This window comes from Puma concolor, chromosome E1, assembly GCF_028749965.1.
Source record: "Puma concolor isolate L17-30 chromosome E1, mPumCon1.1.hap2, whole genome shotgun sequence".
NCBI classification, from domain to species: Eukaryota; Metazoa; Chordata; class Mammalia; order Carnivora; family Felidae; genus Puma; species Puma concolor.
Window position 1 is genome coordinate 63,498,491 of NC_141680.1, and position 20,940 is coordinate 63,519,430.

At 51.4% G+C, this 20,940-nt stretch overlaps 1 protein-coding gene, 1 long non-coding RNA gene and 1 pseudogene across 2 annotated transcripts; 1 reads left to right on the plus strand and 2 right to left on the minus strand.

Moving 5' to 3' along the window:
• Nucleotides 1–3,458: 3,458 nt before the first annotated feature.
• Nucleotides 3,459–6,186, minus strand: LOC147574619 (uncharacterized). Its single transcript, XR_015244372.1, has 3 exons — nt 5,577–6,186; nt 5,296–5,398; nt 3,459–3,818 (listed from the first exon to the last, which is right to left on the minus strand). It is a non-coding gene; the product is annotated as an uncharacterized LOC147574619 (long non-coding RNA).
• Nucleotides 6,187–6,377: 191 nt separating this feature from the next.
• Nucleotides 6,378–14,789, plus strand: FN3KRP (fructosamine 3 kinase related protein). Its single transcript, XM_025927625.2, has 6 exons — nt 6,378–6,568; nt 10,705–10,856; nt 11,230–11,321; nt 12,258–12,340; nt 13,393–13,515; nt 13,715–14,789. The coding sequence occupies exons 1-6, from the start codon at nt 6,428–6,430 to the stop codon at nt 14,051–14,053; spliced, it is 930 nt and encodes a 309-aa protein (XP_025783410.1). The 5' UTR covers nt 6,378–6,427; the 3' UTR covers nt 14,054–14,789.
• A 2,783-nt stretch (nt 14,790–17,572) lies between these two features.
• On the minus strand, nt 17,573–19,023 carry LOC112864450 (large ribosomal subunit protein mL45 pseudogene; annotated as a pseudogene).
• Between the last annotated feature and the right edge of the window lie 1,917 nt (nt 19,024–20,940).

Consider the following 20,940-nt stretch of genomic DNA (forward strand, 5'->3'; position numbering starts at 1 on the left):
CATTTCCTTACAACTTACAGCCCATTGACAAATCCTTGAGACTGGCAGAGTGACCTCCCTCTAGGAGCTCAGCTGCCTCCATGATGACACTTCGCTAAGGGCAAAAGGCAATCTTAGCCCAGCCCCCCAGGATCCTGTAAGTCTCCTTTAACATGTAAACATCCCTTTGGAAACTTCCTTTATCTCCACCCCCAAGATACATGTTAGCGATCATCCTCCAAGCATATGGTCCCTTGACATACATCGGAAGGGTCTCCCGCTGAGGTTTTATTCGATAGTAATAAATGATCTTTTCCTAACAGCAGCTAGCCCCTCAAGGTCCTGGGAACCTTGCTTCCAAAATACCTTAGAAACTTACACTGTTCCTAACTCCCTCCCAACCTTAAGGTATATAATCAGTCACTCCTCACAACCTCAGTGTAGCTCTTTCTGTCCATGGGTCCTGTCCCTGTGCTTTAATAAAACCACCTTTTTGCATCAAAGACGTCTCAAGAATTCTTTCTTGGCTGTTGGCTCCAAACCCCAATGCTTCAAACCACATCAGTATAACAAAAATAATTTCATTAAAATGAAAATTGAAAAACAATTTTTTCAAAAAATTGAAAACCACTGAGACCCCATCTCAGTGAGGTCAGGAATTAACTTGATGTAGTAAGGTCCATTCCAGCACACCTTACTTAGTGGTGGCGAACTTCTGACGGAAACCTGTGCTCCTGGCACAGAGAGCAAGTGCAGGGACTGTGGAGATGGGGTGTCACCAGCCTGTCCAGGACAATGACAGATGTTGTGATTCACGTGCCCACTGGCCTTCAGAATATTTTTAATTCTCACTGGTCCCCTGAAGTGTTAATTATTTCATTGACTATCATTTATAGATTTTCGTGTGCTTGTTTTTGCTTTTCAAAATTGTGGAATGCAATATAGGGGCACCTGGGTGGCTCAGTCGGTTGAGCATCCAACTTCAGCTCAGGGCATGATCTCGCGGTTCGTGAGTTCGAGCCCTGCGTCAGGCTCTGTGCTGACAGCTCAGAGCCTGGAACCTGCTTCAGATTCTGTGTTCCCTCTCTCTCTGCATGTCCCCTGCTTATTCTCTCTCTCTCTCTCTCAAAAATAAAGCATTAAAAAAATTGTGAAATGCCACATACACATGGAAATGTGCATGAACACACACACACACACACACACACACACACACACACCCCATTTAAAAATAATTCTAAAGTGAACACCCAAGCACTCAAGTTATAAATCACTCTCTAGATCAAGAAATACAACATGTCCAGGGGCATGTAGAAGTGTGCGCCTCTTGATCTTGGGGTCATGAGTTTGAGCCCCACATGGGGTGTAGAGATTACTTAAATACAACTTAAAAAAAAAATAGAACAGGTCTAGTCCGCCAGAACCCACCACAGGTCTCCCTAATACAACACCTTCCCTCCTGTGTGGCCATTACCATCGCCTTGGGGGTGGGCTCCGCCAGAAGCAGACAAAGTACAAGTGCAAGTAGCTTACATGGGGGTGACCCAGGAAGCCCCATGGGGTGGGGCAATGACTGAAGTGCACCCCCTTGGCACTGTGTGGGGTCAGAGAAGGCTCAGAGTCCCAGGAGCTGGTGCCTGGGGACCTCAGGCTGGTGTGCTGGGAGTCTGTGAGAGCTGAAGGTACACAGTCAGGGCACCCACAGCATGCCCTTCGGCCCCCACACTGACCAGGAGTCAGAGACTAGACTGTGTCCACCCTTCTCCCTCACCCATGTGTGGAAGCCCAAATTTGCCATGGGACTGTATTTGGAGATAGGTAATAAAGGTTAAATACAGTCATAGGGCAAGGTTCTTATCCAATAGACACCAGAGCTCACTGTCTGCACATACACAGAAAAGAGGCTGCGGGACGATGGAGTGAGCTCTGGAGCCGTGGAGACTAGTCTCACCAGAAACCGATGCTGAGGACAACTTGATCTGGACTTCCAGCCCCCAGAACTGTAAGAAAATGAGTTTGTTGTTTCCATCCCCCAGCCTATGGCATTTTTAAATGGCATCCTTAGAAAAGTATAAAACCACAGGCTTCATCTCAGCTCAGGTCTTGGTCTCAGGGTTGTGGGTTCAAGCCCGGTGTTGGGCTCCACCCTAGGTATGAAACCTACTTTAAAAAAACGGAATTCTTCTTTGTTTCTGAACTGGGGCATTTTGTTCATTTACACGTAATGCAATTATCCATATATTTGGCTTTAAACCCACCGTCTTATTATGTGGGCTTGTATTATCCCACTGGGTCCATGTTTTTTACTCTCTTGCCTTCTTTGGGGTTAATTTTTGCTTCTTTTTCAAAAATTTTTATTAAGCTTTTTTTTTTAAAGTATTTATTTTGAGAGAGAGTGAGCAGGGGAAGGACAGAGAGGGAGAGAAAATCGTAAGCACACTCTGTACTGCCAGGACGGAGCCCCATGTGGGGCTCGAACTCACAAACCGTGAGATCATGCCCGGAACCAAAACCAAGACTCAGAAGCTAGACTGACCGAGCCACCCAGGTGCCCCTACTTTTTCCTTCTATTAATAGGAAAGTTATGGGACGCCTGGTGGTTCAGTCACTTAAGTGTCTGACTTCAGCTCAAGTCATGATCTCCCAGTTTGTGAGCTTGACCCCCACATCGGGCTCTGCGGTGACAGTGTGGAACCTGCTTGGAATTCATTCTCCCTCTCTCTCTTTCTCTCTCTCTGTCCCTCCTCTGCTTGTGTTCTCTCTCTCTCAAAATAAATAAGTAAACTTTAAAAAAAAAAAAAGGAAAGTTACAAATTGTAAGGGTTAAATTGTAGTGTAGGGCTAACCTGTAGCCTGAAGAAATAACAGCTTTGTTTTAACACTGTAGATTAAGATAACAGCTTTGTCCTATCAATCAAGGGAACAAAAGTTTAAGGAAAATCAACTGGTTTAGTGTTTGGATTGGGGCAAGGGCATGTCTGAACTGTTTCCACCCCCATCTGGGAATTATTTCTTTGTTCTATCCCCAGGTGATGATAAGATGATGTGGTCAGCTATAAAAACTCTGTACCCCGGTTGTTTGAGACCGCACTCTGGTCAAGAGTGTCGGTCCCGATCGGTTGGCCTTGCCTCTCATTGTAATAAACTGTCACTGGTGCCCGTAGCATTCTGTTTCAGAAGTCGTGTGGATGCAACACAAATTCTCTATTTTTTAGTGCTTACTCTAGAAATTATAATATGAACATATAATTTATCAAAGACTAAAAGTAATCATTACCTTCACGTTTTTTTAAAGGTTTTATTTTTAAGTCACCCATCCACCCAACATAGGGCTTGAACTTGCAACCCTGAGATTGATAGTTGCACTCGCCACTGACGGAGCCAGCCAGGTGCCCCTCCTTTACCTTTACTCTTGAACAAACAACACAAACACCTTACAACAATTTACTCTTTTTTTAAATGTTTATTCATTTTTGATAGAGAGAGAGACACAGAGCACGAGCAGGGGAGGGGCAGAGAGAGAGGGAGACACAGAATCAGAAGCAGACTCCAGGCTCTGAGCTGTCAGCACAGACATGCTCAACCGCCTGAGCCACCCAGGTGCCCCGAACCTTTTAAATGAAAATGTAAAATTCAACTGTTTTAAAAATTCTCTCATTTTGTCATACAAGACTCAGTGTTATTTTATACAATTAGATTTTCTCACTTATGTACCACTTTCTTTGCTCTGTGCTCCTTCTTAGATTTTGGCTTTACAACCTGTGATCACTTTTCTTTTGGCTGAAAAGCATCCTTTTGGCTTTCCTTTGGGAGGGTCCTCCTGGTAGAAAATTGCATCACTAGAAATAAAAGCAAATGGTCTTCAGTCTGAATAATGTCTTTTTCTTTGCTTTTATGGGGGGGAGGGGCAGTAGGAGAGAGAGAGAGAGAGAGAGAGAGAGAGAGAGAGAGAGAGAGAGAGAGAGAGAATCCCAAGTAGGCTCCATGCTCAGCACAGAGCCCAACGACCCTGAGATCATGACCTGAGCTGAAATCAAGAGTCGGAAGGTCAGCTGCCTGAGCCACCCAGGAGCCCCAGTCTGAATCATATCTTAAAGTTCTAAGTGTTAAGTCCCACAGACTTGTAAACTTGTGAAATTATGCCCCTCTGTTTTTCATGTGTGTTTCCCATGACTGCATGGCTGGCGTGAGAGTCTGGTCCTCTCCCCTTTCCATGCACCTGTGTCTCTCCCTCCTGAGGAGAGTCCCTAGTTCCAAAGGGCTCCCAACTGTGTCTCCTTCCTTCCTACCCTCTTCCATGTGGCCTCTTCTCTACATTTAGCTATGGAGAGTCTGTTCTGCCATCTTCGGGCCATCTTCTGGGTTTTTTACACTGATGTGCGTGTTATTTAGCTGTCTCTGTGGGACAAGGTGAGTCTAACGTCTTCCTACTCTGCCATCTTCCCAAGCAATGTCTTTACTTCATTTTCATTCTTGAAAACTTATTTTCCCTGGGCAGTTATACTCTTTTGGTGACAATTATTCCACTACCTTTTTGGCTTCCAGTATTAGTGTTGGGAAACCAAACATTAATCATTTCATAGCAATCTGGGGGCACCTGGGTGGCTCAGTGGGTTAAATGTCCGACTTCGGCTCAGGTCATAATCTCACAGCTTGTGAGTTCCAGCCACCCACGTCCGGCTCTGTGCTGACAACTCAGAGCCTGGAGCCTGCTTCAGATTCTGTGTCTCCCTCTCTCTCTGCCCCTCCCCCGCTTGCACTCTCTGTCTCTGTCTCAAAAATAAATAAACATTAAAAATAAAAGCAATCTGACATTTCTTGCTGGCTACACTGGAGACTTCCCATGCCTTTGGTGGCCTGCAATTTCCCTGTTACTTGCCTATATGTGAACTTTTAGTTTATCCAGGTTAAGATTTGGGGGGAACTTGGATCTGATGGTTGGTGTATTTTATCAGTTCTAGAAAATTCTCAGCCATTTTCTATTCAGTTATAGCCTGTTTCTTTCCCCTTTTCTGGAACTCCAGTTAAATGTCTACCATTTTCCATGTCTCTTATCTTGCCTGTAATTTCCCTGTTTGTCTCCTTGTGACACATTCTTCATGACTTCTGACATCTTCCAGTTTACCAATTCTCTCATCTAAGCTGCTAAATCGGCCCAGGAGCCTTTAACATTTTAATTTAATGTAGTTGATGTAATTAATTAAATAAATTGATAGGGGGGTGCCGGGGAGGGGGGGTTGCAGGGGAGCTGTGGCACCTGGCACTACTTATCAACTGCAGACCCAGCATGAGGAGAAGCAGGTGGACAGTACTTACCCAGCAACAGGAAGGTTTCCTGCTGCTCCAGCAACAGCCCAGCCAATGAGAGAGCATCACACTTCCCCCTTTCCTCTATTTATTTATATTTTAATAATAAAGCCTATAACATGGGCATAGAACATAAATACATACAAATTAAATAGATTATGTGCATCAGTTAAGTTGATTAGCATTTAGTTGACCAACAAATAAGAGACTAAACTGGACTAGTTCTTGGTTTGATAGCCTCAAGTAGAAAACAGTATTTAAGACACAAGGGAATACACACAGTAACATACCCAGTCTTGTCGTTCCCGCAGAGGCATCACATGTTGACAAACTATTGTAGACTTTGGAGCCACTTGTACTGCAAATATATCAGGTCCTCTATTGTTTATGCAGTTTTTACTTAATTTATTGTTGCTGCGAATAATGACTTCACCGTCTGACTTGTGTCCAGCACCTGGTGTCACCAGCACCTGGTGTCATCCATGTGTCTCGCTTACAGCTCCCTCTCCTCTCCCCGTTCTCCAGACTTGCCCCTGGTTCTGGCAAGTCTACTTACCCTGCCAAGCAAGTCTCTGCTATTCCCAAATAATCCCATCTTTGCTGGTAAAATAACTGTTTTATTATTTTTTTATTACTTTTAAGGTTAACAGAGCCCACCCTTAAAACTAACCTCTCTTTCCGGGTACATATCCTGTCCCCTCTCCTCTGGAGAACCTCAACTAATACAGGAAGCAAAGCTGACTCCGATCTCTCTTCTAGCTGGGGAGACGGAGGCTAACCGACAATCAGGTGTTTGAGCAGGTATAGAAGACAATCTCTCCTAAAACGGACACGGCGGGCGGAAGGGGGAGCTCTCTCGCCTACCACCAGTTATCAACTTCACAACCCCCGGAAGAGACCCGCTGCTCCTCAGCGTTCTAGAGGCCCGGTCCCGCCCCTCAGCGTCTCACCCAATTGCCGGGTGTCCTGGCGGCCCGGTCCCGCCTCTCAGCATCTCACCCAGTTCCCGTGGTGTCTCACCCAATCCCTGGGAGCTCTTGCGGCTCGATCCCGCCCCTCCCACACCTCACCCAATCACTGTGCGTCTCTGCCGCTAGCTTTCCCCCAACCTGAGGCAGTCGGCCACCGCGCTTCGTTGAACATGGAGGCTCTGCTGAGGCGGGAGCTGGGCTGCGACTTCGTCAAGGCTACGGGTCACTCGGGGGGCGGGTGCATTAGCCAGGGCCAGAGTTACGACACGGACAGAGGACGCGTGTTTGTGAAAGTGAACTCCAAGGCGGAGGTCAGGGCCGCCGTGGGCGGGGCCGGGGTGGGTGGGTGGTGGTCGGCGATTGGGGTCTGGGTGGGGCTGCAGGCCCGGGGCGGGATCTGGGGTCCTGGTCCCGAGTCTAGGGGGTCGGAGGTCCGCGATTCGGGGTCTGGCGTGGGGGTGGGGGCCGCACAGGAGGGCCACAGGGTGGTGGTCCTTGGTGAAGCCCTTGCCCGTCATGGCTGCGTCTGGGCGATCCTGGGGTCGTGTACCCGGAATCCGTCCTGTCAGCCCTGGGCAGGTTAGCGGACCCTGTAGGCAGCCCTCTGGGGACCCCTGCGCCCAGGTTTGCTCCCTGCTGTGGTGTGGGTGGTCGGTGCTGGGGATGGTTTTCCAGTGATGCCTGCGGCCGCTCCTTTGAGAAAGTCCCCTGTTTGGGGAGTTTTGAACAAGGGCTGGTAGTAGAAGCCTCTCTCGTCCTGGGACCTTTCTGAATTACCGAAGATAACGTAGCCACCGCCTCGGTCATTGGGGCGCGCGGGGTAACGGAGAGCACAGAGCGGACAGCTTGAGAGCGGACGGCTCTTCTCCCCTCTGGGCGCTGGAAGGTGTCTGGTGACAGCCCACTTCGTGATGGGGAAGGGGACTTCTCCCTGTGTCCGCACCTGTCACATGGGCAAGGGAGCCCTCTGGGGCCTCTTTCCTAAGAGCCCTGGTCCCAGTATGAGGGATCCAGCCACATGGAGCCTGATCGCCTTCTAACACCGTCACATTGCGGGTGTCAACATAGGCCTGGGGGACGGGCCACCCACTCCGAAAACTTCTGTTCCTGCAGGAACTTGGAGAGGGCCCTGTGGAAAGTAGGTGAATCTCACTGCTGCTGACCTTGTGCTTCCCCCTGGGTGTTGGTGTCACCTCGCTGCCCAGTCTGGGTGGGTCACCCCAGGACTCTCCTCTGGAAGGCCCAGGCTGGCTCCCGTAGGCAATGGGCGGGATCAGGCAATGCCTTGTTGCAAACAGGGCTGCAGGGACTGACCCCAGGACCAGGGCCGCGTATCGCACACCTGGCTTGCTTTCGTTCACTCCTGCAGGTGTTTTCATTTTCTTCCCGGGTGCGCGTCGCACCCTCCGTGGTTGGGGATGATTTCTCTCTGATGCGCTGCTCTCCTAGACCAGCCTTCAGCCCTTTGTTGTGGGGAGATCAGCTGTGCCCAGTGCTGCGTCCTTTCAGGGATTTGTCAGCGTTTGTGCTTGGAGTGCCTTCACGCGGTCCTAGTGTGGGTGCTGTCCCTCCCCACGTCCTGCTGCGGGGGCTTCTCCGGTGCGTGTTCTTCCCGTTTATAAGGCATGTTTGTGTTTGGACCTTGCTGGCATTTGTTACAATTCAAGACTGTGTTTGTTAGAGGGGAAGCAAATACTTTCTGATGATGACAGTAGGTCCACTTAGTGACACTTTTCAAGCCTTGTTCTGCTGGTGCTATTTCTTCAGGTTCTTCTTTTGTCATCAAAGTCCATCTCCTTTCTTTTTTTATTTTTATATTAAGATTTTATATTTAAGTAATCTCTACGCCCGACGTGGGGCTCGAACTCACAACCCCAAGATTGAGTCGCACGCTCCACTGACCAGGCCAGCTGTGAGCACCCCAAATCCGTTTTTCTTTTTGCCAATCTTCCTCACATAAGTTCCTTGTCCTTTGGTAGATAGTTCCAAATTTCTAGCTTGCTTTGAAAATACTATGTGAGTTATGCAGATGTGCTGGCCGTAGCATAGACATCTGCCTGTCGTATGGGAAACAGGACTTTGTACTGCTTTACCTTGTAGGAGGTGAAAATACCTTCCAACCCTTCCGGGAGGAGACTGCACCATCGCTCTTCTCTTTTCCTTCTCACCCCGCTTGAATTGACCGCTCTAAATAAGACTATTCGTCTCTGTCTTGCCTAATTGCATGCTGGGTTCCTCCCCTCCTCCTCCCTTAAGCTCCAGATCTTTTGTGTAGGCCTACCCACACCTGCTGCCTACTTCTCCCTCCCTCGAGGAGCAGCAGACACTTCTCTGAGGGAGGCTTCGCCTCTGGCTATGTTCACAGATCCCCCTGCACCTCTCCCCAGGTGATTATTGTTTTTATTCTACGCCTTACTCTCCTTTTCACGACCAGTGCTCTAGTACAAAGTGCAGCCGGGGCCCAGTCGTTTTGCCTTTATTTCCTAAAGAGAACGTTTGGAAAATTCTCAAGGCACAGCTCTTATCTTCCTCCTCGGTAGAAGGTAGTATGATAATAGCACCGTTTATAAAGTGTTTGGAATGGGCCTAGTAAGTGTTGGCTGCTAACTCAGTTACTTATGGCCTGTGAGATTGGTACTGTTTTTGACCCCGTTTTTACACGTGCGGAAACAGGCACAGAGACTCTAAGTAACTTGGCTGAGGTCACAGAGTCAGTGCTGACAATAAGTAGCCCCATGCTGGAAGCCCAGCTGTCTGTCCCCAGTATGCTGGGTGAGCCCATTCCAGAATGTTCGCGCTGTGGAGCTCTGTGCAGCAGTGAGAATAACCTCTGTTGATGCAGCAGCATAACAAAGGCAGTGAGACATAGAAGCCAGACTGTCTGCCTCTGCATGCAGAAGGACAGAGCAGACGAGGCAAATCTGTGTGGAGCAGGCGGCTGCGGGCTGTGGAGCCTCCGGGCAGCGGTCACACCACGTCTGGACTTACTGAGAATTGGACTCAGATGCTCCCGCTCGTGCCCTTTTCTGCTCATGCTTGTGTGCATTTTGACTTGAAATAAAAGCAACTTTAAAGGGAGTGGTGGGGCGCCTAGGTGGCTCAGTCAGTCACACGTCCGACTCGACTTTGGCTCAGGTCATGATCTCACGGTTTGTGAGTTCGAGCCCCGCATCCGGCTCTGTGCTGACAGTGGAACCTGCTTGGGATTCTCTCTCTCCCTCTCTTTCTGCCCCTCCCCTACTTGTGCTCGCATGCTCTAGCAAAATAAAAAACAAACAAACAAACAACTTTTGAAGGGAATAGTTACCTAGTGTGGGAAGTTAGGGCAGATTTTTCTGAGAAGTCAGAACATCTTAAGATCTGAAGCGTGGTGATGAAGGGTCTGACCTGGCAAAAGGTAGGAGTGGTGTTCCAAGCAGACGTGCCCCTGCACTTTGAAGCTTCGATCTTTGGGCAACTAAAAGAAGGCTGTAACCCAGGGCACAGGGATGTGTGTGCATGTGCGGTGTGTGCACAGCGGTATATGGAGGTATGGGGTGGGGCCTGGGGAAGGGGCCCCAGATGAGCATAGGAAAGTGGCTGGGGCCAGATCCCAGCTGCTGTGGTGCAAGTTGCTAGCTCAGGGTGTGTTCCAGGGTGGGATTTGCCTTCGGTAAGGGCCCCTGCCGTGGTCGGCCAGAAGACGAAGTAAGGATGGTTGCTGCAGTCTGGGGGAGAGGATGGACGTGGTGCTCTAGTTGGGATGTCTTCCTGGGCGAGGTGGGAGGTGCCCTCAGACCCAGTGAGAGGTGGCCCCTGGTTCCTGGCCTGTGCAGGTGGACGGTCTGGTGGGACAGGACTGCGGGTGAGGTGCTGTCTGACGATGGCCCACGTACACAGTCTGGCTCCACACTAGGCGCTCAGTGGAATGTGAGAGGCCTTTCACTTCCCTCCCAGGAGAGACTCACGGGAGTGCAGATTAGGGTCCAGAATGAGGAAGTATCGTCGCTCTTACCCCCGTGCAGCTTCAGAGCGTGTAATCCACTCTGCCGAAAAGCTAGAAAAGCTGCCTGTGTCTGCTGAGTCTGCAGTCAGGACAGCCTTGGACTGAAATTGTAATGCTCGTGGGGTGCCGGTGCCAGTGGGGCTCGGTCGGTTAAGTGTCTGCCTTCCGCTCAGGTCATGATCTCACTGTTTGTGAGTTCAAGCCCCGCATGGGGCTCTGTACTGACAGCTTGGAGCCTGGAGCCTGCGTGGGACCCTGTGTCCCTCTCTCTCTGCCCCTCCCCTGCTCATACGTGCATGTGCACCAACGTGCTCTCTCGCTCGCCTGCTCTCAAAAATAAGTAAATGTTAAAAAAACGTTAAAAAGAAATTGTAATGCTCAAGAAAACATGTCCAAGTAGAACCTTTCCGGAAGTAATCTTGCTCTCCCTTCTCTTCCCCATCTCCGTTATTTTTCGGAAAGGCCAAGAGAATGTTTGAAGGTGAGATGGCAAGTCTAATGGCCATCCTGAGAACGGGCACAGTGAAAGCGCCCAAGCCCATCAAGGTCCTCGACGCCCCGGGAGGTGGCAGCATGCTGGTGATGGAGCATTTGGACATGCGCTATCTGAGCAGGTCTGTCTTGGCACCTTCTCCTTTGGTTGTCTTTGTTTTCTTTCCGAGGGGTTCCTTACCTGAAAGCTTGCATCTGGGGGTGTAATTTTGAGGAACCCATGACCTCACACATCATGGGTTCTGCAGAGAGTGACACACACTCCGCACGCCAAAGGCAAACGGGAAAGGGATCTCCCCAGGTGAGACGCTGACAACCCAGCAGCCACGGAAACACTGGGAGAGACCATCAAACAGCCAGGGTCCTTCTTGTCCCCTTTGCTCCACCAAAGCAGACGTCCTGTCCCCTGACCTGCTTTATGTGGCCTGAGACTACGGGTGGCTGTGTCCCCGTGTTTGTGTGCCACACACTTAGCTGATGCTGTTTGTTTCACAGTCATGCTGCAAAGCTTGGAGCCCAGCTCGCAGACCTGCATCTAGAGAACAAGAGGCTTGGGGAGATGCTCCAGAAGGAGGCCGGCACCGTGGGTATGGGGCTGCGCGAGTGCAAGGGCCCCTCAAGGACATTTGGCCAGCGTGGGAGCGTGGGTGCGTGGGTGGGGTCCTGCCACGGCTGAAGGAGGGTCAGGTCTGTGTTGATGGCAAAGGAAAGGAGCGTCAACCCCAGGGCCACGTGTCTGGGGTGCCTGTCCTGTGTCACAGTGCATTTGGAAGGGAAGCATGTCCTGGACTTGAAACCCCGTCATGTTTGGTTCCTTTCACCCTCATTCCCCAGAAGAAAGCCCGTCAAGGTTGCCCTGGCTTTCTGTGTGGTGCCTCTTCTAAGAATAGCCACACGTGAGGCACAGCATGGCAGCCCTCACATCGACATTTCTACAGCTTAGTGTTAGCACTGAGAGTATCTTCCAGTACTTTTATCCTTTGGCACGTGATAATCCATGTGCAGCCCACGGGGTCACTGTGCTAACAGAGTGGCCGACACACCAGGGACAGGTGGCCGAGAATCTGCTGTGTTAGACCCTGTCAGATTCCGCCCACCCCTTCCAAGCCACATGTAGTTCAGGCCTTTGGGGTTTGCTCTGAGTTTGGGGGAGACGCAGAGGATGCAAAGGAGGCCAGTTCAGATCCCCGCAGTTTATTCTTCTCACGTGCAAGAGCTGGGCTGGCCCCTGAGAGCCCTCCTCTCCTGCTGGGTCCAGGCAGGTGGTTTTCCTCCTTTTCAGGCAGTGTTGTGCCTGCGCTTAGCGCTCAGCGCCCTCTGGTGCCTCTCCCGGCCGTAGTTGAGTGTATTGGAGCAGGCTCTGTTCCTGGGTCCTGGGGGTCTGTGCAGACCCAGGCCCTGCTCTGTCTCTAGACGGGGCGTGGGGGAAGGGCACACTCAGGACAGGCCTCAATGCCCTGAACCCCGCGAGCAGCCCGAAGGAGCGTGGGAACTAGTCATCCTTCTTGTTTTCCTTTTGCAAGGGAAAGGAGGCGGGCGGGCAGAACGGCCCTTCGTGGACCAGTTCGGGTTTGACGTGGTGACATGCTGTGGGTACCTTCCCCAGGTGAGCGACACCGGTCCTTTGCTCCGTGTTCCAGGCAGGTCAGCCGCTCAGGAAAAGAACACCCTCCCCCTTCCTTATGAAGTTTGGTTTAAAGTCTTTGCTCCCTTTTTTCTTTGCTAATTTTTAAGAGGCTGGCATGAGGTTTACACACCTCATGTGCTAGATAAGCTGAGAGAAACAGGACCAGCAAGTCAGGATGCTGGGTGTCAAGGTGGGTAAAACTTAGGAATTAAGGAAAATTTCCTTGATACTAAACCCTCAACGATAGCACGATGCACAGGGATTGTACCTTCCGGTTTTATGATTTTGTGGTTGACTCCCCGGGAATTTCAGTCCAGGGGCTCCACTTGATGCCCAGCACATGCTGGGTGCGGAGGACAGTGGCTGTGCTCTTGGAGGAAGCTGCGGCTTCTCTGAAGAGGAATACTGAGTGACCTGGAAGACTTTCAGGGGCTCCCTGATGTGCGCGGGGGCACAGGAGACACTGTTCAGGTTTTGAAATGTCGTGAGAGGTTGTCCAGGAACCTGCTTGGGGTGGTGAGTGGCTGACAGCTGGGGTTCCCCGGTCCCACCTGCCCCATGGGGCTCCTGGGGTGTTTCAACTGGCTCTGCCCCTTCCTCGCCTGCCTGTAGCTTGCCCTGTGTGCGTACGGACACGTACACGTGTGAGTGCTTTTCTGTGCTCTGCGCTCTCGTGTGCGTCTGTTGCTTCCCTTCTGATGGTCAGCGTTGGGAGGGGCGGAAGAGGGGTCCTTGGGGCCAAGTGGATGGTCAGCAATGAGCTATGGTCGGGGAAGGCTAGCCGGCTCTGGCTGCTGTGCTCCCACGTGAGTCCATATGGAAAGAAAGCATCCTAGAGCTCCTTGGAGTGGCCTCTGTTGCTCTGCACTGGGAGAGTCCCCGCTTCTGGGACAGGGTCTGGGGTCCCAATCCCATCTGCGAGGCACCGTCTGCCGGTTGGCCGGCACACCTTTCCACAGCCTGCCCTCGCAGTGGTGCCTCTCCACTTTGGGCTTCCTCGTCCTGCTCTGGCATCTTCTTTGTCCACGCAGGTGAATGTCTGGCAGGAGGACTGGGTCACCTTCTACGCCCGGCAGCGCATTCAGCCCCAGATGGACATGGTGGAGAAGGGGTCTGGGGACAGGGAGGCCCTGGAGCTCTGGTCTGCCCTGCAGGTGAGGGGAGCCTTGCCCTGCAAACCCGACAGGGGTGGCCCTGAGGCAGGTGGGGTGAGGCTGGCCGGTGCCTGAGCTCTGTGTGTGTCCGTGTGCGTCTGCGCCGCGCTTTGCTTGGCGGTTGAACCACACTCAGAAACGCATCTGCGTCCCTCCGACACGTGTTGGTCTCTTTGCTGAGGACGAATTTCCTCCGCAGCTAAAGATCCCTGACCTGTTTCGTGACCTGGACATCGTCCCAGCCCTGCTGCATGGAGATCTTTGGGGAGGAAACGTGGCGGAGGACTCCTCTGGGCCCATCATTTTTGATCCGGCTTCTTTCTATGGCCACTCAGAATACGAGCTGGCGATAGCTGGCATGTTTGGGGGCTTCAGCCGCTCCTTCTACTCTGCCTACCACGGTGCAATCCCCAAGGCCCCAGGGTTTGAGGCGCGCCTGCAGTTGTATCAACTCTTCCACTATTTGAACCACTGGAACCACTTCGGATCAGGGTATAGAGGGTCCTCCTTGAGTATCATGAGGAATCTCATCAAATGAGATTGATTCAGGTCCTAGCCACACACCTGTGGCCGGCGCCTCCTGTCCCCACAGCCCTCTTCCTCAGGCCTTCCTCCCCAAATCTTCAGACTAACTTCCCAAGCCTTGTAGAGTACGAGGGAGAAAGGTTTTGTCCTCTGGAGGTTGTACATTCCGTTAGACTTCATTGCTGGATGAAACCTCACCGGAAATTCGCTGTGACCAGAGGGACCCGTGGAGCATGGGCTGAGTTGAAAACACTGCTGTCCTGAAGGCTGAGAAAGACAGCGGCCAGGCGTGCCAGGCGCTGCTGAGGACCCTTCCCCGGCTCCTTCTGTCTCAGCTCCAGGAATGACTCTGATGTTCTGGAAGATGCTTCTCGAAGAGTTAGACTTGGGTGTAGACATGAAACCCTACTGAGGACGTCTTCTAACAACCAGTTTCAAAGCTAGCACATTCACCTTCTTTCTGTGCCACCTCTGCGCCCTGCCACAGGCTGACAGGTCTGGAAGCTGATTCTGGGAGGGACCAAGCCTGCTGGTCTTAGGTAATTTAGGAACCTTTGAATCGCCTGTGATAGCACCCCATCATGTCTGCGTTTTAAAGTGTGTAGGGTTGTTTGTTTGCATAAGAAAGTGCTAAACCAGTGGTTCTTCCTTCCTCAGTCTTTCAGTGATGGGAAATATTCATGAATGATATGGATGCCAATAAATCCTTTTGCATAAAAATTTGAATAAACTTTCAGTGGTTTCCTTTATTTGCATTGTAAGTCAGTGTTTGTCTTAGCTGTTTACCAAGAAACCTTTGTAATGTGATTATAAATAGGCACAACTGTTTTTGTTTTTTTTTTTTTAATGTTTATTTTTAAGAGAGAGAAACAGAGCTTGAGCAAGGGAGGGGCAAAGAGAGAGGGAGACACAGAATCAGAAGCAGGCTCCAGGCTCCGAGCTGTCAGTACAGAGCCTGATGCGGGGCTCGAATCCATGAACCGTGAGATCACGACCTGAGCCAAAGTCGGACACTCAACGGACTGAGCCACCCAGGCGCCCATATTTTGTTTTAATGTTTATTTATTTATTTTTGAGAGAGAGAGAGAGAACAGGGGAGGTGCAGAGAGGGAGAGAGAGAGAATCCCAAGCAGGCTCTGTGCTGTCAGGGCAGAGCCCGATGTGGGGCTTGAACTCACGAGCCATGAGATCACAACCTGAACTGAAGTTAAAAGTTGGATGCTTAGGGGCGCCTGGGTGGCGCAGTCGGTTAAGCGTCCGACTTCAGCCAGGTCACGATCTCGCGGTCCGTGAGTTCGAGCCCCGCGTCGGGCTCTGGGCTGATGGCTCAGAGCCTGGAGCCTGTTTCCGATTCTGTGTCTCCCTCTCTCTCTGCCCCTCCCCCGTTCATGCTCTGTCTCTCTCTGTCCCAAAAATAAATAAACGTTGAAAAAAAAAAAAATTAAAAAAAAAAAAAAGTTGGATGCTTAACTGACTGAGCCACCCAGGTGCCCCCAAATGTTGTTTCTTAAAACAGCAGTTTTTTTTCTTGATTTTGTTCAATAGAGAATAGCACAGAGCTTCCAAATAAAGGCAGGAGTAGCTGGAGGTCTGCTTCTCTTTGACAGGTGCTGTGTGACAGCTGTTCTCAGTCTCTCCGTAAAGTCTGGTGGACAGTGACCACCAGAGCTGTCCTGAGAGGGTGGGGCAGCCTCCCTGGCTGCCGGGCACTGCCAGAGTCTCGGGGCAAGGAGGGTGGCCATCCCGAGAGGCTACTCCTGGGAGCGTGTGGCCAGGGCTGACCCGCAGGATGCATATTGCAGAGGTGTGGTGGGTGCTTAGCGCACACACAGTATTTCAATGTCTCCTGGCTTTAGTGTAGTACTTGCAGCTTTTTAAACTCTGTTCCTGTTGCTTTCTATAATACCTGCTTTTCTGGGGTGCCTGGGGGGCTCAGTGAGCTGAGCGTCTAACTCTTGACTTCGGCTAAGGTCATGATCCCAGGGTTGTGGGATCGAGCCCCGTGTCAGGTTCTGTGCTGAGTAGGGCGTCTGCTTGGGATTCTCTCCCCCTCTCTCTGCCCCTCCCCTGTTTGCTCCTTCTCTCTCTCAAGATAAAAAAATAAATAGAATACCTACTTTTGTACTTAATTTTGTACTCATGTTTTTTCTTTTTTTTTAATGTTTACTTATTTTGAGAGAGAATGTGAGCAGGGGAGGGGCAGAGAGAGAGAGAATCCCAAGCAGGCTCTGCACTGTCAGTGAAGAGACTGACCTGGGGCTCCATCTCACAAACTTCAAGGTCATGACCTGAGCCAAAACCAAGAGTCGGACGTTCAATTGACTGAGCCACCCAGATGCCCCTGTATTCATAATTTTTTATACATTTTTTTTAATAAAGAGTTGTCAAAATTGTATAAACGTCAGACCCAAGGGCCTGTGAACCTCCTCAGAGCCATCCATGAAAGCCCCTGTCTACGTGTCATCTGAGGATGAATTTCCCAATATGGAAATCACACTGTTTTCTGGGTTCAGGGCAGGTCGAGCTGGCAGAAACAGGGGAGGAGTGCTAATTTCCAGGCATGCTTTCGGAGGTCAGCTGTGTGACAGTGTCCCAGCAGCAGCCTGCCTCCCACCCTTGTGGAGCAGCCTGCTGGCACCCGGATTATTGGGAAGATTCCACTAGACCCATAGGATGAGCTCTGGTCTGGGCTCCTGGACCCCTTGGCCGAGAGAGGTCCGTGTCCGTCAGGGCGGGGCGGGGCGGGGCGGACACCGCGAGGCAGCAGAGCCAGAGGTCCGGCCTATCGGGCCACATCTCTGGGGGGGTTGGGTCCCGCTTCTTCCTCAGATGGGCTCTTGTGTCAGAATGCCTCATGGTCTGCCCTGTGGGCCTGTCCGCCAAAGAGACCTCAGGGAGCTGATCTTTACCTCCTGCCCCAAAGCTTTTGTGCATCCTTTTGACGAGAGCGGGGCTGAGACCTTGGTGTCTAGATGAACCAGGATGCCAGTGCACAGCCAGAGTCCCCACAGCACCATCCGCACCGATAAGGTTTCAGGCTGCGTTTCCACATCCAGGGGCCACAGCTGGCTGTGCCCTCGCAGGGTTCACCCTTCACAGGATCTTGAGTGCAGGGGCTGAGTGACCCCCTCCTCAGTTTATCATCACTACGATTTCATGTGCCTCAGGCATTCATCTCCCTTTGTCCCCACATCCTGTTCACTTTCCGTCTGTCAAGTCTAACTGAAGCGCCAGGAGATCCTATAACCAGTGGAATCAAGTGTGTGTCTCCAGGGCTTGGGTTTTGAGAGCTCTTTTAGGTTTATTCTTTTTTTCTTTTGTCCAACACCCTGACAGTGTTTTATTTCAAATTCTGATGCCTGCCTTGTAATTAAAAAGAAAATTCTGCCAGTCTCTTCCTGATGGTCTCTGCTGCAGGAAAAACAGGTATCCAAACATACTCTCGTTGAGACTCAGCTGCTAGACACACAGTTTAAAAAGGAAGAAGAAGGTTCGTGGCTGTGCATATCAGCCACCCACCTGGGCCCAGCCATCAGCCGTGGTTGCCAAGGAGACAGCTGAAAACACCCAAGCAGGACAGGAGAGGACAAAGGTAGATCTTTCTACAGCTTGATGAAGAGATGACTGACTGCACATTCCCAGACTCCACAGCTTCTGGCCATGTCATCAGCCACGTTTCACCCCAGGAGTCATTTTTGCCATCAGGGTTGCTGAAGTTTTGGGCCTCTCCTTGTGGCTCCTCACAGTCTTCTCCGGGTTTCAGCTGGGGCCCAGGGATCATCACCATCTTAAGGATGTACTCATGTTTAGGGGGTGCCCATGGGGGCATGACCCTTGCCATGCATTCTCTAGCTCCCATAGGGATTTACCAGGTGCTTTTCGTTTTTAAAAAAAAATTTTTTTTTTCAACGTTTATTCATTTTTGGGACAGAGAGAGACAGAGCACGAACGGGCGAGGGGCAGAGAGAGAGGGAGACACAGAATCGGAAACAGGCTCCAGGCTCTGAGCCATCAGCCCAGAGCCCGACGCGGGGCCCGAACTCACGGACCGCGAGATCGTCACCTGGCTGAAGTCGGACGTTTAACCGACTGCGCCACCCAGGCGCCCCTACCAGGTGCTTTTCAAACACAACATACTCCAGGACATCCCTGGGCACACCTTCCTGTCCATACATCAACCAGCCAAACTGGTCATAGATGGCCAGAGTCTGCTGGGTGTGCGTGCAGATGGTGAGCTGGCCATATATGTTGCCCTGGTTCATCAGACTTGAACAGTGAACCTGAGCCACCTGAGGTGGTTCTAAAGACTCCATGAAGCTCCAGTGGACATTCTTATATCTGATGTGCCCGACCATGTCCAAGGTATGAAGTCAGTCATGGTCTGAGTTGTTTAGACAAAAGTGGGCTTCAATAAAAATATCCTTAGCTTTTTCAGGGAAGTCCTTTATTTTGAAATTCGGATCATGTTCTCTTATCTTCCGGACTGACAATTGTGATGTCACCTTCTTCTTCAACCACTCACTTCTCTGTGCCAGTCCTTCCTTCAAGAGAGAGGACAAGTGAGCATCACCCTCTAGAGGAACATGGGCATCAAAGATGCCAGCTGTACAGGCCAGGTGTAGGGGATGCTCCAAACGTTCCGGAGGAATGACCAGTCCTGCTTTCCGGGCATGTTCTATAAACTCCTTTTCTGATTTGTATTTGGGTCATAAGTAGGTTGTGTGAAACGTTGTTTAGATCTCACTGGAACTACAACTGTGGACTGAGTTACCAGGACTGGCTGCCCAGACCACCATCCTAAAGCTCTGGATAAACAAGACAAACCCCGCAGCGTGGGGGCTGCCATTTTGTTCCCACACAGGCCGCTGGGATGGGGACCTCTTTTAGGTTTATTCTAGGCTCCAACTGCTGGCGGTGGCAGGGGGTGGGGGGCAGACGGGAGGGGACCGCTGTGGACAAGGGTCTGACCCTGGGCTGCCCCATGTCTGTGGGTCTAGGCGGCTGTGGGGGCTTCCTGTTTACTCTGCAGGGCGGTGCTGGAGGGACACCTGTAAACCGGAGGTATGTTATGGGGGGTATTTGGCTCACTCTGGGATTCAGAGGGAACCGGAATCACAGCCAAAATAAGGGCGGAAAAGGCAAGTTTGGAAAGAAGTTCAAGTTGCTGCAGAGCAGTGCACGCAGCCCTGGCAGAGGGTGGCACTTCGTTCCAGACTGACTCACGTGTCCCTGGACAGTCCTAGTGTAGGGTTGGGAACTGGAAAGGTCCTCTTGGAAGACTCTGGGCCCTCCACCTCTGGCATGACGGGAACCACACTGTGCTTGGAGTTGAGGGCCAGCACGGGGGGCTCCTAGGTGAGTCACCTGAGGTCTGGATCCCTCCTTCATAAAGGGGGCTGATAATGACACCCCCCCGGCCGCCCAGCTGAGCTTCCCGGCCGGAGTGCCTGCCTGTACGCGGTGCGTGTCTCCCCTCTTGCGGGGACACTTTCTCTGTCCTCCCTGTTCTCCCAGTGAAATTTGCTTCCAAAGACATATTGTGTGAGACTAGCCTCTCTGCCTCGGTTTCCTCCTGGGCAGAAGTATGTGGCTGTGCTGGAATATGTTTGGAAGCCACAATCAGAGTGATTGCAGATATCTGAGTTCTCAGGAGGTGGCAGAACCGCTTCCTTTCTGCAAACACTCCTCTTCCTGAGGGCATGGCCCCAGCCCAGTTCCTGGTGGAGGCCAGGGTGAGGGACTGGCAGTGACACCTCGACAGCGTCCCTGCTGGCTCAGGCTGCAGCCAGAGGCTTGGGACACCCCCCACCCCCCCCCACCCCGCTGCCTGCCTGGTGCCCCTTTTCTGAGCACCGTTGCAAATGCCCCCACTCAGCTGTGGGCTGCGTTTCCCTTCTTGGTACCACTAGACTCCATGTCAAGTGAGGGATCTGAACAGGCAGGGGAGTCCCTCCAGTGCACACGGCCCCATCATTACCTCAGTCTGTCCTCCCCCTAGATCCAGACTCGTGACATGTCTGAGCCCCAAAAACTGTCACAGTTGTCTGTGTTTGTGTTCCAGTTGGGTGCCTTCCGCACCTTAGCAGCCATAATTCTGGTTCTTGGAGAGTCAGGAGAACCAGGAGACTGGCTATAGGGAGAAAGGGGACTCAGCTCCTGGGGCCGTTTGCATGTACCCGAGTCACATCTCCCTACTGAGCTTCTGACCAAACCCAAAGTCAAACGCGGCTTTGAGAGGAGGGTGAGACCAGTTTGCAAAGTCAAAGTACTCTCCTTGGCATGTGTCTTCTCACCGAGGATTCGGTTGCTCAGACAGGAGCTGGGAGGTCTGGGGAGGGACCCCAAGTGCCTGGGTTTCGGGGCCAGTAAGATGTGTGCCGCTGCCACCTGCCACGTTCAGACCCTGCTTGGGCAAACCATGCCTGTGGCGTGCAATGAGCATGTCCCCCAGGGTGCCTGGAGGCTCACGGGTGCCTAACCCTGGCAGTTTGGGGACCAACTTTAGAGCAAATATTTGTAATTCTGGAAAAGAGAACAGAGGAAACAGGGAGGGAATCATAAAGAGCTGAAGACAACCTCAGAGAGTGTCCATCCTGAAACAGCTCATGTGTCCTGCCTTGGGGATGGCAGGAAACTCACCCCAACCACCTCCCTGGGAAATTGTCAGATATTGGTGACACAGAGAAGACCCTAAAAGCCTCCAGAGAACAGTTTCCACACAAACAGAATCAAAATGGCTTTACAACAATCAAAATAGCTCCAAATTTCTCAACACCAAATGAGCTGGAAAGCGCTAGAGCAGGAGCTTCTCCGTTGTGAAAGAACAGGACCTCATATCCAGCCTGGAATTCCATACCCTGCCAAACTATCAGTCGAGAATAAAGACATTTGCAGACAGAT

Excerpts from the sequence above, each read along its gene's own strand:
- FN3KRP (XM_025927625.2), top strand. The coding sequence starts at position 6,428 with ATGGAGGCTCTGCTGAGGCGGGAGCTGGGCTGCGACTTCGTCAAGGCT. Across the intron at positions 10,857-11,229 it reads GACATGCGCTATCTGAGCAG|TCATGCTGCAAAGCTTGGAG; the intron begins GTCTGTCTTGGC and ends TTTGTTTCACAG. Across the intron at positions 13,516-13,714 it reads AGCTCTGGTCTGCCCTGCAG|CTAAAGATCCCTGACCTGTT; the intron begins GTGAGGGGAGCC and ends TTTCCTCCGCAG.